Here is a 19401-nt window from a genome sequence, read left to right as displayed (position 1 = left end):
CGTATTTCAAGGAAACAGTTTGAGGCCACATATGGGGTATTTTTGTTTACAAATTTTGAGGACTTTTTCTCCTTGAAAAGGAAATGTTGGGGTCTTCACCAGCCTGTTAGTGTAAAAAAATTAAAAAAAATTTACACTAACATGCTGGTGTTGCCTCATACTTTTTTATTTTCAGAAGAGCCCCAAAATTTGTAACGCAATTTCTTCTGAGTACGAAAATACCCCATATGTGGGCATAAAATGCTCTGCGGACACACAACAAGGCTCAGGAGTGAGAGCGCACTATGTACATTTGAGGCCTAAATTGGTGATTTGCACAGGGGTGTCTGATTTTAGAGCGGTTCTGACAAACACAAAAAAAGGAATACCCACGTGTGACCCCATTTTGGAAACTTCACCCCTCATGGAACGTAACAAGGGGTATAGTGAGCCTTAACACCCCACAAGTGATTGACGAATTTTTGTTAAAGTTGGATGGTAAAATGAAGAAAAATGCTGGCGTTACCCTCAATTTTTCATTTTCACAAGGGAAAATAGGAAAAAAAATTCCCCCAAAATTTGTAACCCCATTTCTTCAGAGTAAGAACATACCCCATATGTGGATGTAAAGTGCTCTGCGGGCGAAGTACAATGCTCAGAAGAGAAAGAGCGCCATTGGCCTTTTGGAGAGAAAATATGTCCAGAATTGAAGGTCACATGTGTTTACATAGTGCCAGAACACTGTTCCAAAGATCTGTCAAACACCAGTGGGGTGTAAATGCTCACTGCACCCCTTATTAAATTCCTAAAAGTCATCAAACAACTGTGGGTTGTTAAGGCTCACTGAACCCCTTGTTACGTGCCTTGAGGGGTGTAGTTTTCAAAATAGTATGCCATGTTTATAATTTTTTTTGCTGTTCTGGAACCATAGGGGCTTCCTAAATGCGGCATGCCCCCCAAAAACCATTTCAGCAAAATTAACTCTACAAAATCCCATTGTCGCTCCTTCCCTTCTGAGAGCTCTAGTGCACCCACAAACAACTTTACATCCGCATAGGAAATATTTTCTTACTCGAGAGAAATTGGGTTACATTTTGGGGGGCTTTTTCTCCTATTATCCCTTGAAAAAAAAATGTTATACTGTGCGTAAAAAAAAAATGAAGATTTTGAATTTTCTCCTTCACTTTGCTGCTATTTCTGTGAAACACCTAAAGGGGTTAACAAACTTTCTGAATGTCTGTTTGAATACTTTGAGGGGTGCAGTTTCTATAATGGGGTCATTTTTTGGTCATTTCTAATAAGAAGGCCCTTCAAATCCACTTCAAAACTGTACTGGTCCCTGAAAAATTACGATTTTAAAAATTTTGTGAAAAATTTGAAAATTGTAGCTGAACATTGAAGCCCTCTGATGGCTTCCAAAAGTAAAAACATGTTAACTTTATGATGCAAAACATAAAGTAGACAAATTGTATATGTGAATCAATATATAATTTATTTGGTATGTCTATTTTCCTTACAAGCAGAGAGATTCAAAGTTAGAAAAATGCAAAATTTTCAAATTTTTCATGAAATTTTGGAATTTTTCACCAAGAAATTATGCACGTATTGACGCAAAATTACCACTTTGTTAAAGTAGAATGTCACAAAAAAACTGTCTCTGGGATGCTTTTACTTCTGCATTTTATTCAGAGTTATTAATGCTTAAAGTGAAGGAACCCCTCAATAGCATGAAGACGTCGTCCACGTAGCGAAGCCACGTGGTTAATGCCTCCAGGCCGAGGGATCCGAAGACATATGTATTGTCAAAGTTAGCCATAAAGGCATTAGCCAATCCTAATAATAATTTATTATAATAGTTGACATTAGCCAATCCTGGGACCCCATTAAAACGCCATACGTCTGCAGAAAATCTTGATCAAAACAAAAAAAAAATCTTTGTGAGGGCAAATTCCAATAACCTTCATGAGGAAGTTCCTTTTTCTGTTATCCAACTTAACATCTTGAGACAATAATTTCCTAATACATAGCATCCCTTCATTCCGGGGGACATCTCTTCAACTGCCAAAGATCCACAAGAATCGAGAGAGGCCACCGGGTTGCGTCAGGATCAGGCTCCCTGTTCCAGCCTCTCTTGATCCTTGTGGATAGTTACATCCAACCATGGATCAAAAAGTTGGAGAGGTGTCTTATTGACACAAATTATTTTCTTGATAGATGAGCAGGTAACAGTGAGGGAGTTACTTTTTTATGTACCCTTGATGTACAAAGTTTGTACACTAATATACCCCAGTCTGAAGGGATGCAATGTATTAGAGAATTATTGTCTCAAGATGTTAAGTTGGATAATAGAAAACTTATCTTCCTCATGACTTTATTGGAATATGCTCTCACAAATAATTTTCGTTTTGATCAAGAATTTTTTCTGCAGATTTATGGTGTTTCAATGGGGTCCTCAGTGGCCCCAGGATTGACTAATGCCTTTATGGCTAACTTTGAAAATACAAATTTCTTTGGATCCTGTGGCTTCGCTACGTGGATGACATCTTCATTCTATGGAGGGGTTCGGAAGACTCGCTAATGTCATTTATCGAGCAATTAAAGGTAAACAATCACATGTTCACTCCCGAACTAACCACAGGTACTGACGGAAAGTGCGGGGGATGCTGATTCATATAATCCCTACCTTGCCCGGATTCGTCCGGCCGTTTGCCCGCAGTCTTAGTTTTTCTATATATGCAAATGTGGCTATAACTGGCACGGGCAGGGTTTTCAGGAGCCTAGTTGCACTGTGATGTCAGCGCAGAGTGCCACCCGCTTATGAATATTCATCCTCCCTCCCTCTGGCTCTCCCTCTCCCCGCTGCTCCTAACTGGTCGTCACTGCAAATGTGCCGCTTCCTGACATGCACAGTCAGTACCTGTGATTAGTGCGGGAGTGAACATGTGACAGTTTTCTTTTAAATTCTTGCCATAATACGATCAAGCACACATTGACTCACAATCCGCCTAGTGGGGGAGATTTATCAAAACCTGTCCAGAGGAAAAGTTGCTGAGTTGCCCATAGCAACCAATCAGATTGCTGCTTTCATTTTTCAGAGGCCTCTTCAAAAATGAAAGAAGCAATCTGATTGGTTTCTGTGGGCAACTAAGCAAATTTCCTCTGGACAGGTTTTTGATAAATCTCCCCCAGTATCTGTTCCCTAGATGTGGAGGTAAGATAAAACAGAAACAGGCTTCGAGACAACATTAATTGCAAAACAGTATTCTACATAGACGCCCCTACAGTTTTCAATGGGCTCCCCAAAAGCCAATTTGTGAGGGCTAGGCAAATTTTAAGTAATGATAGTGAGTACATAAAACACAAAACTAAAATTTGTATCAAAAGGGTACAATAAAAAAAATGGTAGAAAAGATATGGACGTAAGTCGGAGAAACTAGTAGAGATGCTTTAAGACAAACTAAAAGCAGTTGTGTCACTAAAAAGAAAAAAAAGTAAATGTGTTATGTATGTTGTTCATCTATCATCCAACATACTACTAGAAAGTATTGGAAATTGCTATCTACTTTATAAGAAGTATGGATCATTGTTCAGAGATCCCCCTATGTTTACATATGAAAAAAGTGAAAGATGAGTGGTTAGGAGTGACATTATGAAAAAACGTAAGGACAAACAATAATTTATGGCAGCGAGAAAAAATCTTTACTTTTCTGTGTCTCTCTTGCACACAATGCAATGGCATTATAAAAGGCGGTGACATTTTACTTCCCACGAAGGGCCATAAAATCCCTATTAGAGGTTATCACGCACGCAACAGTACCAATGTGATTTATCTTTTGAAATGTCCGTGCGGTTTCGTCTGTTGGACAGACCGCACGGATGATTAAAACTAGAGTCGATGAACATAAGTCTGCAATAAGGTGTTATACACATGAAGAATCTGTGGAATGTGCGGTACCGCAATACGGAGAGACAACTGAGGCCAGGCATTTTAAAGAACACTTACATGCTGCGTCCGATCTAAGATGGCAAGTTATAGAGGAAGTAAAGGTGAACAATAATGTGGATGTGAATAAAAAGAATTTACTGAAGAGGGAAACATTTTGGATTGTAGAATTAGAATCTTCGGAACTGAAAGGGCTGAATGAAAACTGTAACTTTTAGCACGTCCTGGATGGTCTTTGAAGAATTGTGATATGCGCTTGTCTGAAAGAGTTAACCACTCACCTATGTCCAGCCGCTACCATTCTTAAACCCACTTCCAAATCAAACCTGTGCGCATGACTAAGGGGGCGTGCCCCTGAAACGTAGCGCGGCAGGTTTGTACTCCTGTCTCTCCACCTGACCGAGGTATGCTGTTTTACATCTTGCACAGTGAATACTGGCATTTACTTGCCTGAATACATGCATATATGAAAATACCATGAAGATCGTTTACATAAACATATGAAAGATTAGGCCCCTTTCACACTATACATTCATCAGTTTTAAAGATCCATTATAATATTCCGTAATGAAAACCCTGAAAATTGGACGTTTAATGGCCGTTACAAAATCCCATTATAGTCTATGGGATTTTTACATTATCTGTTTTAACCCATCATAACCAGTTATTAAAAAATGGACATTATTTTGTGACGGGAGAAAGAACGGAAGAAATAGTGCATGCACTCATTCTCCCGATACAAGATAACGTCTGTTATTAATAACTGGCTATGAAGGGTTAAAACGGATAATGTAAAAATCCCATAGACTATAATGATTCTGTGGAGAAAAGAAAAAGACCGACGGACAGCGCCTCGTGGTATTACCCAGGGGTACAGAGAGTGGTGAGTGGGGGGCAACCCCGCGGAGCTTATAGGTGGCTGCTCACCTGATGGTAGTAGTGATTGCGCATGTAACCCACAATGTGGTGTTAAAGGTCCGAGCTGCTGCTGAGCCAAAGGGTTGCAGGAGAAGACTGAGTCGTCCTGGAGTGGATAATGGAAGAAGGCAGAAAAAGGACCCTTGAAGACGGCGCTGCTAGCTCTGGTATGAAGGATGAAGCGAAGCCAGGGATATTGGAAAAGTCCTCAGCAGGACATTTTATTGTACAAAAATAAAAAACTGATAGGATGACGCATTTCGGGAAGACCCCTCTCTTCCTCAGATCAGGATGACTTGATAACAGCATTGACAGGTTTATATGGTCCCAAAATGGGCGCCAAGAACAAGGGGGAGGAGTCAGCAGAGTACAGATAAAAATACAGTATAAAGTGCAAAACATAGATACTTTCAAAAAACCCGGTATTACACACAGGCGAGGTAAGACCCTGCGTAATATTGTAGCTCCAAGTAGATTAAAAGCCCGCAACCCACAACCCATGAGTTTCCTCTCCACTACTGGTGCTTATGGATGTGGGCACGCTCGCTGTAAATGCTGTGCTAATCTTAATCACCGAGCCAAGACATTCACATCTATAACCACGAGTGAAACCTTCTCCATTAAAACCCTTTTAAACTGTTCCTCCCAATATGTTGTCTATCTGCTCGAATGCCAATGTGGTGTTCAATATGTAGGGAGGACCATCAGGTGTCTACGAGAAAGAATTACCGTATTTTTCGCCCTATAGGACTCACCGGCGTATAAGACGCACCCTATTTTTAGGTGCAAAATCTAAAAAATTTAAGATTTTGAACCCAGTAGTGGCCTTCAACCTGCGGACATCCAGATGTTGCAAAACTATAACTCCCAGCATGCTGGGAGTTGTAGTTTTGCAACATCTGGAGGTCCGCAGACTGAAGACCACTGCATAGGAGGTAATACTCACGTGTCCCCATCGCTCCGGACCCGTCACCACTGCCTTGGATGTTGTTCCATCGCTGTCGCCGTGTCCCTGTCACTCTGGAACGTCTCTGCTGCCGGCCGGGTATCCTCGCTCTCCGTCGCCGCCATCACGTCGATATGCACGCCGACGCACGTACGCGACGACGTGATGACGAAGAAGGAGAGCGTGGGCCATACAGGGGATCCCTGAACGGAGAAGACACAGAGGAGGCAGGTAAGATCCCTCCCGGTGTCCTGTACGCTCTAACCCGGCTATTCAGTCGGGCTGTTCGGGACCGCCGTGGTAAAATCGCGGTGGTCCCGAACAGCCCGACTGAACAGCCGGGTTAGTGTCACTTTCCCTTCAGACGCGCGGCGGTCAGCTTTGATCGCCGCGTCTGAAGGGTTAATACAGGGCATCACCGCGATCGGTGATGTCCTGTATTAGCCATGGGTCCCGGCCGTTGATGGCCGCAGGAACTGCCGCGATAGGGGTGTATTCGCCGTATAAGACGCACAGACTATCCCCCCCCCCCCCCCCATCACCCACCCCCCCCCCCCCAGTTTTGGGGAAGAAAAAGTGCGTCTTATACGGCGAAAAATACGGTACTAAACATAGAAACAACGCCACCAATGGTTTCCTCCTTCACAGCGTCTCCAAACACATTTCTGAACTCCATAACCGCAATTTCAATGTTATTTCCATCACCCCATAGAACAAATATCTACAGACAACCCACATAGATTTGACACCCTCCGTAGGAGAGATAATTACTGGATATATAAACTACAAACCCTGACCCCCTCTGGCCTTAACGAAATGATTGAATGTTCCCTTTAAATACACACTGGCCCATATGTCCCCGTGGGCCCCTGTACTATGCTCTATCTAACACTCTTTTTAGTATTTTTATTATTCATTATTATTTGATACTTTTTTATTATACCCCTGTATACCACTGCTGTATGGTTTTAATATTATGTGGGTCCTTGTATTATGGTCCATATTATAACTATTACACAATTTTCTATTTACCTTTTTTATCAATATTATCTTTATGGATTACTATTATTATTATTCATTATTTATCTCTATGTATTATAATTTTTATCACTACTACTACTATAGTATCCTTCTACGTATTTTTGCTTCCTTTCTTGACAAATTGAGGAGTCATTTTTAATATTTATTCTTTTGTTAATGAATTAGTATTATGTAACACAGACATCTCCCTCCTATATTATCTACCCTGACTTCCCTAAGTAAATAGCCCCCATATTAAGGTCTTTTTTCCTATTTCTACATCATGCTAGCATGCATTTTATACACCATACACTCTAATCTATATACTCCGCATATATATGGTTCGTTTATGCCTCTACATGCTGTGTGTCCCTTGCACACAATACTGACCACCTGTCAGACATCCTGCCTGCACTCTAATGCCATGATTGATATTCACATTCTGCCAGCTTTCATCCCACATCCATCTCTCTTATCTCATCTCTCCCCGTTCACACCTTTCCTTCCCTCGCGCTTTATTTCCCTTCCACCCCGGCCCAGCGCTCGCTGTCATTGCGATCTGCGAGCTGACAGTCTGCTTGCACGGACGGACGAGCATTGCTCCCACCTCGCCATCTGATTGGCTGACTGACAATCACATGGCTCTCCTGCTTAGCAACGCATCCTCAGCAACTAGCCGGCCGCAGTCTAACATAGGAGGCTGCACAGAGCTTCCGTTCACACGGCGCGATGGGCCACTTCCGGCCCACTGCGGTTCAACAGTGGTTTATAATAAACACACCTGCTTACTAACCCTGCATCCTTTTTACATTAAAACTTCATAAATATATGTTTTTAGAGATGCCTCTTATATGTATTGTGCTGTGTCTATGTTTTGCACTTTATACTGTATTTTTACCTGTACTCTGCTGACTCCTCCCCCTTGTTTTTTGGCGCACATTTTGGGACCATATAAACCTGTTAATGCTGTTATGTCATCCTGATCTGAGGAAGGGAGGGATCCTCCCGAAACGCGTCATCCTATCCGTTTTTTATTTTTGTACAATAAAATGTTCTGCAGAGGACTTTTCCAGTATCCTTGGCTTCGCTTCATACCAGAGTTAGCAGTGCCGTCTTCAAGGGTCCTTTTTCTTCCTTCTTCCATTATAGACTATAATGGGATTTTTTAACGCCCATTAAACGACCAATTTTCAGGGTTTTCATAACGGAACATTATAATGGATCTTTAAAACGAATGAATGTATAGTATGAAAGGGGCCTAATAAATCTTAAAATCTGTATGGACGTTATTCTTTATTAACCTGTCTGCAGTGAGAACGCCATGATCTACTGAGTACATACATGTAAGATCTTTGGTTACTGTAGTTACTTTATAAAGATATGTTGTTATGTAGTGCAATTAACTTGTTTGGTTTATGATTCTGTTACCTACTATGCATGACATGCCTCCTATTAGTGTTTACATATAGTAAAGTATATTCTAGCAGATATTATACTACAGGAAAATCTTAGTTACACTCTTCATTTAGACCCTTATGTTCTATTGTCTCCAACCTTTAGATCTAAAAAAAACTTTTGTTTTACTTTATTTTTATTTTTTTGGATCTCTTTTTGTTTGTCCCTCTTATAACACTAGGCACTGTAGTTCTGACATCTTGTTTCGCTTCCATAAAATAGCGAGTGATTGTTGTCTCTCCAAACTTTCTCTCATTGTCTTTTTCTATCCTTTTCTTATGTTTGATCTGTATCCATTCAAACTCACTTAAATTTGTCTGGCTGTTTGTCCTACATAGAACTTTTCACATTCACTGTAACATATATATATATATCTCTATATATCTCTCTCTATATATATATATATCTCTCTCTCTCTCTCTCTCTCTCTATAGAGAGAGAGAGAGAGAGAGAGAGAGGGGGAGAGGGGGAGAGATATATATCTCTCTATATATATCTCTCTATATATATCTCTATATCTATATCTCTATCTATATCTCTATATCTATATCTCTATATCTATATCTCTATCTCTATATCTCTATCTCTATATATCTATCTCTATATATCTATCTCTATATATCTATATCTATATATATCTATATCTATATATATCTATATATATCTATATCTATATATATCTATATCTATATCTATATATATATCTATATCTATATATATCATACTGGATTTGATCCTATTTTTATGTTCATTTGATCTATCTGTTTAGCTGCTGTTCCTGCTTGTTTATAAATCATCGGAGGATGGTCTTTGAACATTACCCCATATTTTGGTTCCCTTTGCAACAGTTAGTGTGTTGCAGCAGTTAGTGTGTTGGAGCAGCATGACCATCGTAAGAAGAAATAAGCTATTTTTGACTCCTTCAATTTACAGTTTTTCCCTTTCCTTTCTCTAGCTTTACTTACAGGTGTTTGTCTTACTTCATAACCTATTTTCCTCACTACTTCTTTCTGAGGCCATATTCACATGGTGGTTAATTTGCGGAATGTCTGCCCGAAAAATATGGCAGAATATGCCAGTGCTAGGACCGCTCGGAAATGCACCGTCTCCATAGACGCCAATGCATTTTTGAGTAGATTCCACCGACATGTCAATTCTTTCGGCAGCGGCCGGAATCAGGATTTCGGTGGAAGATGTTTCTAATCGTATTCCTCTTCGCTGCTGAAAATCCTCTGAACACCTGAGGAGCATAACTGTCCCTATGCAACAAACTGTTGCAATCCATTGGTTTTAAGAATACAGCAATGACGAGGCTGTGTTAATTCTTACATCCATCCATCCATGTTTATTCAAATGTTCAAGAAATGTTTTAGTTTGTATGAACTTTTTCACATTAGCACCACACCATTCCTAAACCACGCCACAAAACCTCAATGTGGTCTCGGTGTCCACTTGCTCAAAATGCTGTTTTCAGAAACGTTCATAAAAATATTTGCTACACTAGGGGCCACTGGGCACCCTATAGACACTAATTTCCAACCCTGAAATTTTTTTTACACAGCACAAACTACAACAATATTATTAGGTATGTAAACACATTGGACGCCTCCTTTCCTAAATCTCCAATCATCAAAATCACTTCTTAAGCCTGGTCTGGTCTGGTGTATGTTTATGGTGTAATTGTGGGTTTTGCGAAAACCTTCATAATTCAGCAATCACTGTAAAAAAATAAAAAAAAAATACTTCACAAAAAGTCGCACAAATTTTGCACAAATACACCATGTGCAACAATTTATGCGATGAACATAGAATAAAAGATGACTAAAAAGCTTCATAAATCTCCTCCTGTGAGTTTTTGTATGCACAAAATGGTATTGTTTTGCAAAACTTATCTATAAGAAGAAAAATGTTTGCAATAATTTTGTGGTACATCGCATTATTTGTCCAAGATGTGAGGAAAGGGGAACCTCACAGTAAGAGCACCACCTAGGCCCTCTTTGAATTGTGTGTGTAGATATAGGATCCAATTATCTAGCCCTGCCAAGACTCCAGGATTTTTTTTATTTGACTATGCTCCAGGGGCTGTAAAGTTAGTGTAGTTCATAATATAGTGTCTGTACCTGTGTGTGATGGTTTTTCACAATTCTTCTGTGATTTTCACTCCAATATTTAGTTTTAACAGCATACAAAATGACTGTTGTCTCAGATTTTTCCCAGCTTGCAATGCGGCCGAAACCTGACTCACTAGTCAGCTGATGACAGGGAGCCTGTCGGCTTCAATGGGTGGAGGGATCAATCTGCAACTAATGCAACAGCTGTAGGCACCCTGATTGAAAACCACACTGATTTGAATGGATGCAGCACATTTATGTTTCATTGGGTGGGTGGCTGATGTGTAGGAGTGAGGAATATGGAATTGTGGGATTTGTAGTCAAAAAAAGAAGTCAAACAGGAAATACTGGTTCACAAACAGCTAGCCACAGTGTTATGGTAATCTCACAACACAGCCATTTAGCCCCAAGAGAAGCGCAGATCCTTCCTAATCATGTCCATTACTGTCTGTCAGGTATGTACTAAAATCACCTTATGGTGGAAAACCCCTTTAAGTATATTTGTTGTCAAGTCATTAGTTTTTTAATAGGCAATATTTATTTTATTTTATATATTTTTTTGTTATTGTATTCATACAAGTTCAAACAGTCATTTGCTAGATATTTAGCTATATTAAAAGGGAAGGCGGCATTTATTATTAAAGTGAACCCGTCAGTGGTATCATACAGACAGCATGAAACAGAAACTTTCTCCTTTAAGATAAGTAGTTATGATTCTCTCTGAAATTCTACAGCAATTCAGGGACATTATTTTAAACCTGCCAGGAATGGTGTGTGTGGTGGTCCGCACAAATGCCTCTCTCACTGAGCCCAAATGACCATTTAGCTTATTCTCACTGGGTTTTAAAACTGGGTTTTAAAACTAATGTTTCCATGAAAAGCCATACCTGCCCATATTTGTCACAAAATATTTTCAGCTGCTGCCTTCATCGCCATGCTGGGGTTTGGATACAATAACAAAACAATTATGTCCATAGTAAGAAAGATTCACAGGCGACTCACCATTTCTTCAATGCTTCCTTCTTATTCTTAGGTTCATGCAGGTAAATCGGCTCCATGCCGCACCGATGTGCTTGACGCTAGTGCATTGATGATTACAGCTGTTACTTTCCATTCTGGAATTTCAGCAGATCATTTCTGCTCTCCTGTGCACGTGACTGTTATATGTATCACCTCTTGACGTCGTGAACAGGCGAGTAGAAAAAAATCTAACAAATAGTGTAATATATAACAAGACAATATTAACACTATTAAAAGCGCATATTTGCAGGCATAGAACTATTTGTTACTATTTATTCCAAGCTAGAGAAATACTGCCATATCAATTTGATAATTTAACCCTTTTGTTTCTTGTGCCCCAGTCCGTAAAATCCATCTAGCTTCTATTTCTCTTAGTTTTTTCATTACATTTTGCCCGTCTCTTATTTCTACTTTTTGTAAACCCATGAATTTCTCCTAGGACTGTATCCACATTTTCCAGCCCACCGGAGCACCTTAAAGCTGAACTAATTTATGCAGGAAAAGTCATCAACTGCCGAGCCGCGAGGTTCGTGATGAATCGAAATACTGTAACTTCGCTCATCTCTAATGGCAGTATTTCTCTAGCTTGGAGTAAATAGTAACAAATAGTTCTATGCCTGCAACTATGCACTCTTAATAGTGTTAATATTGTCTTGTTATATATTACACTATTTGTTAGATTTTTTTCTACTCACCTGTTCACAACGTCACAAGAGGTGATACATATAACAGTCACATGCACAGGAGAGCAGAAATGATCTGTTGAAGTTCCTGAATGGAAAGAAACAGCTGTAATCATCAAAGCACTAGCGTGGAGCCGATTTACCTGCACGAACCTAAGAATAAGAAGGAAGCATTGAAGAAATGGTGAATTTTTCTTTCTATGGACATTGTTGTATGAAGCTATATTTCTACATAAGAGCACCACCATTCATGCACACCTTCCTGACATAAGCCGCAGTTTGAAGTGAGTAAGGGAGTCACAGGAAGCAGGGCTAGCAGTGCCAACATAACTTGCCTTTTTCTTTTTTTCTCTAGCACGTAGAATAACAAAACAATGTTTGGTTTAATCAATATGAGTCAGAAGTACTGTTGTGACTTTTGGGATTGATTTCACCACTTGTTGCGTATAACGGTGAGATCCACAGTGTATCTACTACAAAATCCTCTTGAGTATTTGTCACAGATCTGCATAAAAAAAAGTTGACGTTTGTCACCCAATGGCGTGTGTGCAACCCAGTGCCTAAGGCAGCACAAGCTGTAGATCCAGCCCTTTCATAGTATTTCAGAGTACATCATAGCTTGTCTACATTCTGAGAGTGAAGTGCGTGATCACAGGTTCACCTAGCAATCACTGAAGGTCTCAGAACAGAGCCCCCTGATTTGTCAAAACTTGTGACATATCTCTGCAACATGCCAAAAGTTTTGTCAAATGACAGGGACACTTTAAAACACTGGATCTATACAGGGGAGATTAATGAAAATGTCTAAGGGTTTGTTCAAACAAAGAAAATTCTGCCTTTATGGTTTATAAAATGATTTCTATAAATTTTAAATCTGCACAGTGCAATAAAAACAGGATTTCTGATGTGGTGCACATTCTGTTTCCTTCTGTGATTTATTTATTCATTTTTTTGCAACACTTTAACATGTGGCAAAAATAAAATGTCTGACCTTTTTTTAAATGCGTTTTCGTAAGCCAGATCTGGGCTGGTTTATGTTTGTAGAGTAAATGAGGGCTTTGCGACAAACTCATCATGACTTTTATCCTTTCTCCATTGCCTTCAGTGGAAAGTCTGTTTTAATTGTAATTTGCATAGCTGCCCAGTTTTTATGTAGATTTTCTGCTGCAGATTTCCATACATAAATGCTGCAGATTTTTATTTCTTTCAGTATAGAAAAAGTAATTACTCTATAGAATCTATAGAAATCATTTAATTCATCCTTCAAAACATTAATAAATAAAAACATGGAAAACGGAGTACCTACACCTTCAGCTTGGTGGGGGGCCAAGAGCCAGACATACACCTGTCTTATAATATTTATTTGTTGGATATTCCTTTGAAACTACTGAACAACCATTCCATTTAAGGTCCTTAGAGAGTAGTTAGTACAGTTTATGCAATGCAACTAAATGCTAAATGAAGTATGTTCTTGACACTGAAGCATACACTGAGGGGGGATTTACGAAAACGATCTACAGATGCACCAGATATATCAAACTGTATTTAAAGACTGCCTTGTTTAAGTTTAGACTAGTGACTTTAAGCATAAGCAGTCTCACTAGCACAAGCCGGGCTTTGTTGATTTCTCCATTTACAGACAATGCTGACAGTGTCATTTCTTTTATTGTACATTTATTACTATGGTTTACTTAACTGTATATTTTTTTTTTCACTACCTTATAGCGGGCTTGTGCCTCTGCATAATGCTTGTTCCTATGGACACTTTGAAGTTACAGAATTATTACTTAAGGTGGGTAGTTGTTGCAATGTAGGTTGCCTAACGGTGAAATTTACACACTGTAATTCTAATTATGTGACTTGACAAACTCATAGGGTCTTTGCCAAAATGCGTTGTCCTAAGTTAAACTGAAAGTGAAGCTTTGATACAACTTCTTAATCACCCGTGTGAGCTACCCAGCCTAAAACCGCATCATAAAACTAGTCAAGTTCATTGTAAAACTCAGAATTTGTGAACACACATTTAAACAATGCATTACACGTGAAAAGTGATAATGCTCATATTTTAAATATTTTGTTACTATCATGAAATAGTCTGTTTTTAACACACGCCAGTAGAGTAGCCTGATGTTTTCGGCAGCTCACTTGTCAGCTTTGTTTTATAGTACCTCCTCATGAATGCAATGTATTTTTTGTCATACTCGAATAGTCAGTACAGTATTGTTTTGTGCTGTTTGTTTAGGCTAATAGTAAAGTGGACCTCTTAAAGGGGTACTCCACCCCTAGACATCTTATCCCCTATCCAAAGGATAGGGGATAAGATGTCTGATCGTGGTGGTCCAGCTGCTGGGGACCCCCGCAATATAGCATGCGGCACCCACCTGTTTCTGCTCCGGAAGCGATGGAGGGTCTGGGTCCCGACCACCGGAATGGAAGTCTGTGATGTCACGACTCTGCCTCGTGTGAAGTCACACCCCGTCCCCTCAATGCAAGTCTATGGGAGGGGGCGTGACTGCCGTCACACCCCCTCCCATTGACTTGCATTGAGGGGACGGGGTGTGGCGTCACGAATTTCCGTTTCCTTGGATGGGACCCAGACCCTCCAGTGCTTCTGGAGCAGAAACAGGTGGGTGCCGCATGCTATATTGCAGAGGTCCCCAGCGGCAGGACCCCCGTGATCAGACTTCTTATCCCCTATCCTTTGGTTAGGGATAAGATGTCTAGGGGTGGAGTACCCCTTTAAGCAGGGCAGTGTAGTATGATGACACATTTATCAGGGTCTCTGTGCAGTGATTAGTTTTCACTATAGTCTGTGCTCTGCTGTGATCATGTCTGTCTTTTATTTGTTCTGTTTGTTTTTAGCTGAATAAATTCTGTCTGATAACATTTAAAATCAGAAAATAAAGTCATCGGATTAATGATTAGTATGTTTATTCAGACTTTAGAAGAAATATGATCTAACATGTGGGTTCTCTTTTTTTAGCACGGAGCTTGTGTCAATGCCATGGATCTCTGGCAGTTTACACCATTACATGAGGCTGCATCAAAGAATCGGGTTGAAGTTTGCTCCTTGCTGCTGAGTCATGGTGCAGACCCAACACTAGTCAATTGCCATGGGAAAAGTGCAGTGGACATGGCTCCTACGCCAGAACTCAAAGAAAGATTAACCTGTAGGTGGTACATGGATTGTTTTAATAAATGCTTGTTTTTCTTTTTAGTCTTTGTTCACATTTAGCTATGTCAAAGTATGCTGATTGGTTCCTATTGCAATGGCACAAAAGGGGACTCATTTAGATGTTGGCCTTCTGCAGCTTTCTGCCCTTTAGCTGTACCATTTTGTGCAAGTCAAACACAATTGGGGACATTTATCATAGTTTGTCTTGGTAAGCAAGTTCTGAAGTCTTAATTTTTATTTATTTTTTTTGCTTATGTGCTACATATTTATCATACTATCACAGAGGGTTGATCAATTTGGAGCACATAGGCAAACTTTTTGCGACTTTTAAAATTTGCTCATGTAAGGGAGTTTTGTATTCCAAGACATGGAGCAAACTTGCAACTTTTTGTAAGGGGTTTGCAACTTTTTTTTTGCAACTTTCGCACATCACAAATTCGTGACCACTGCAAAGTGAAAACTGAAAGTTTCCTACGTAAGGCTGTTTATGTAGTAAGGCTCTAAATGCCTTCATAAATGTCCCCCAATATAAATGCAGTACTTAAAGAACACACACGTGAACAAAGTTCCAATCCAACCCTCTTTCCAATTCTCATGCACTGAGTTAAACAACATATATAGTTTGCCATATTTGAGGCTCAGCAATATAACTTGGAATTACCTCTTCATGAAAATGATTAAAAACTGCAGTAATAGAGTTCTAGAATGTATTTACCTTAATAAGTGTGTCAATCAATGTAATGTAATGATCTACACTGAAAAAAGTATAAAGGAGTATCTATTTTAAGAGATTGGGAATTGAATACAATACATTTAGAAAAGTTTCAGATCCTTTCATTTTTTTCACAATTTGTTATATTAAAGGAGATATCTCATGTAGCAATAAAAAAAAAAATGCCCAGGCTTCCTGCAAATAAAACAAAAAAGCGGACTCACCTGTCGCCACTCCGCCTATGTCCCGGCGTCTTGCTCTGCTCCTCTGCTGACGTCTCTTTTTCTGGTCCAGTTGTGTTCAGCAAATTACTGGCTGCAGCAATGTTCCACCTTGGCCGTTGATAGGCTTAGAGGCAATGTTATGCATCACACTGCCACTAAGCCTAGGCCGGGGCGGGACCTCACTGCGACTGGCGATTTGCTGACAGGTATGGTGACATTCTGACCAGGAAGAAACCGGCAGCAGAGGTGCAGAGTGAAATACCGGGGGAGCTGTAGCAGGTCAGTCCTCTTGGTTTTAAGCACGCAGCCTGGGCATTATGGAATAAAAATTGCTACATGAGACAACTTCTTTATCCCCTTAAGGACACAGGACGTAAATGTATGTCCTGGTGACCAGGTAGTTAACACACCAGGACATACATTTACATCCTGTACATGACATGAGCACCGGACTAGTGCTCCCATCATGCATGGCAGGTCCCAGCTGCTATCAGCAGCCAGGGACCCGCTGGTAATGGCGGACATCAGCAATCACGCTGATGTCCGCCATTAACCTCTCAGGTGCCGTGATCAGTACAGATCACGGCATCTGCAGCAATGCAGGCTTGAAATGGATCATCATATCTCACGCAGCACGTCTGCGAGTATCCGATTATCCAACATGGTGGCCGGAGGTCCCCTTACCTGCTCCAGCTGTCATACCAGGGTCATCTTTTCTGGTCTGACATCAAGCAGACCAGAGAAGATCGCCGATAATACTGTTCAGTGCAGCAATGAACAGTATTAGCAGTCTAATTTAGCAGTCCCCTATGAGGACGTAAAAAGTGTTTAAAAAAAAAAAAAAAAAGCTTTTCCCCCAATAAAAATGTAAATGGTCCATTTTACCCCAAAAAGTGTAAATAAAATTATTAATAAACCTATTAGGTATTGCCGCTTGCCACGAAAATATAAAAACATAATGTTAATGCTCCCGTAAGATGAATGGCATAAACGTAAAAAAAAAAAAAAAAATTCCCAAATTGCTGCTTTTTTGTAACAAAAAGCGCAAGTTACATATACGCAAAAGTAGTACCGATAAAAACTACAGTTCACAGCGCAAAATATGAGCCCTCATATGAAAAATTTATAGGTGGTCAAAATAGGGATTTTAAACATATTAATGTTGTTTAAAAAAAAAAAAGTTTGAGATTTTAAAGCAGTACAATAATAGAAAAGCATGTAACCGTGGGTATTACCCACAGTAATATCCATGGGTTTTAACCATAGCATTGACCCACGTTATAAAGAAATGTCATTTTTACTGTAAAGTGTACATATTTTTTTGGTTGCGCCATACATTTTATGGCAAACTGAGTGATGTCATTACAAAGGACAACTGGTCATGCAAAAGACAAGCCTTCATATGGGTCTGTGGATGGAAATATAAAGGAGTTATTCTTTTTAGAAGATGGGGAGGAGAAAAAGCAAAAATAAAATGGGCAGTGTCCTTAAGGCCTTGTGCAAAAATAAAAAATAAATTGTCTTCCTACATTAATCTCCTTTCAATACCCCAAAGTAAAAACATTATTTTAGAATGACTGTTACTGGTCTACTTAAGGTCTCTTAGCCGATAAAGCATAAAAAACTGGGGAAGGAGGGTTTTTCGTTTTTGCACTTTAGTTTTTTCCTTCTTATCTTTTAAAAATCATAACCCTTTAAATTTTGCACCTGAAAATCCATATTTTGGTTTATTTTTTGCGCCACCAATTCTACTTTGTAATGGCATCAGTTATTTTACCCAAAAATCTACAGCGAAATGGAAAAAAAAATCATTGTGCAAAAAAATTGAAGAAAAAATCCATTTTGTAAATTTAGGGGCTTCCTTTTCTACGCAGTACATTTTTCGCTTTTATTTTTCAGCATACGGGCCGGTATGAGGGCTAATTTTTTGCACAGTGATCTGAAGTTTTTAGTGGTACCGTTTTATGTATTGATCAGACTTTTTGATCACTTTTTATTCATTTTTTCAGTATATAAAAAGTGACCAAAAATACGCTATTTTAGACTTTGGAATTTTTTGGCGCATACGCCATTGACCGTATGGTTTAATTAACAATATATTTTTATAACTCGGACATTTCCGCACGCGGCGATACCACACGTTTATTTTTACACTTTTTTTTTAATGGGAAATGGGGTGTGATTCAAACTTTTATTAGGGAAGGGGTTAAATGATCTTTATTTACTTTTTTTTTTCACTTTTTTTTGCAATGTTATATCTCCCATATGGGGCTATAACACTGCACACACTGATCTTTTACATTGATCAATGGTTTCTCATAGGAAACCATTGATCAATGATTCTGCCACTTGAATGCTCATGCCTGGATCTCAGGCACTGAGTAGTCATTCGGTGATCGGACAGCGAGGAGGCAGATAGGGACCCTCCTGCTGTCCTGTAAGCTGTTCGGGATGCCGCGATTTCGCGGCGATCCTGAACAGCCCCCTAAGCTATCCGGCAATGGTTTACTTTCACTTTAGATGTGGCGTTCAACGGGTTAATGGCACACGGCACAGCAATCAGTGCCGCTCGCTATTAGCCACGGGTCCAGGGCGTTGCTAGGTGCCAGGCCCGACCCGCTATGATAGACAGGGAGCGGGCTGAGGGCGTGTAGGTACGCCTTTTGTCCCCAACAGGTTAAACTATGCCCATTGGGATATAAAAAAAATAAATAGTAAATCCTTTACCCCACTCCTGCCTTATTGCGTCCCAGCTGTGATCCTTTTCCTGAGCATTGCACACGTGGGAGCATATATAAATTACAGAGAGTCCTGTTCTTTCTGGCAGTCTCCCTGTCTTTGACTGGGAGCACATGGTAAATGAGCTTTGTCACCTATTTACACTGGTGCTGCTTTGTGTGGCGCCCATTGCTGCCACGGCGCTGTGTCTGTGGGGAGGTGCGGCACTTGGGCTGCTCTACCAGTGGGTCATTCCCGCTGTGGGCACTGATGTTGCGGTGCTTCGGTGCAGCGCCATTTTATGCTAGGCATGTTAGGGACCGGCTACTTGCAGGTGGTAGGTGGTTGTGATGTGGTTACCGGGCTTGCACTTCATGATTATCAAGTACTTTAACAACCTGTTAGTCTAATACATTTTGCTGAGATGCCTTAGATCACTTTGCATGTTGTAGATTTGCGACCGTGCCTGTTTTTTCTTTATCTGAATTCACACATAA

At 40.0% G+C, this 19401-nt stretch overlaps 1 protein-coding gene across 2 annotated transcripts in view; it reads left to right on the top strand.

Annotated features, from left to right (window-relative positions):
* The window catches only part of TNKS (tankyrase), a 239391-nt gene that overhangs the window by 146995 nt on the left and 72995 nt on the right, over positions 1–19401 (top strand). For both annotated transcript variants that reach the window (XM_056569535.1, XM_056569527.1), the window contains exons 7-8: positions 13801–13867; positions 15059–15245. In XM_056569535.1, the coding sequence (XP_056425510.1) occupies positions 13801–13867; positions 15059–15245 (254 nt within the window). The remainder of the gene's footprint in view (positions 1–13800; positions 13868–15058; positions 15246–19401) is intronic.

Source organism: Hyla sarda, chromosome 1 (genome assembly GCF_029499605.1).
Source record: "Hyla sarda isolate aHylSar1 chromosome 1, aHylSar1.hap1, whole genome shotgun sequence".
In the NCBI taxonomy this organism is placed as follows: Eukaryota; Metazoa; Chordata; class Amphibia; order Anura; family Hylidae; genus Hyla; species Hyla sarda.
This window is presented reverse-complemented; position numbering and strand designations above follow the sequence as displayed.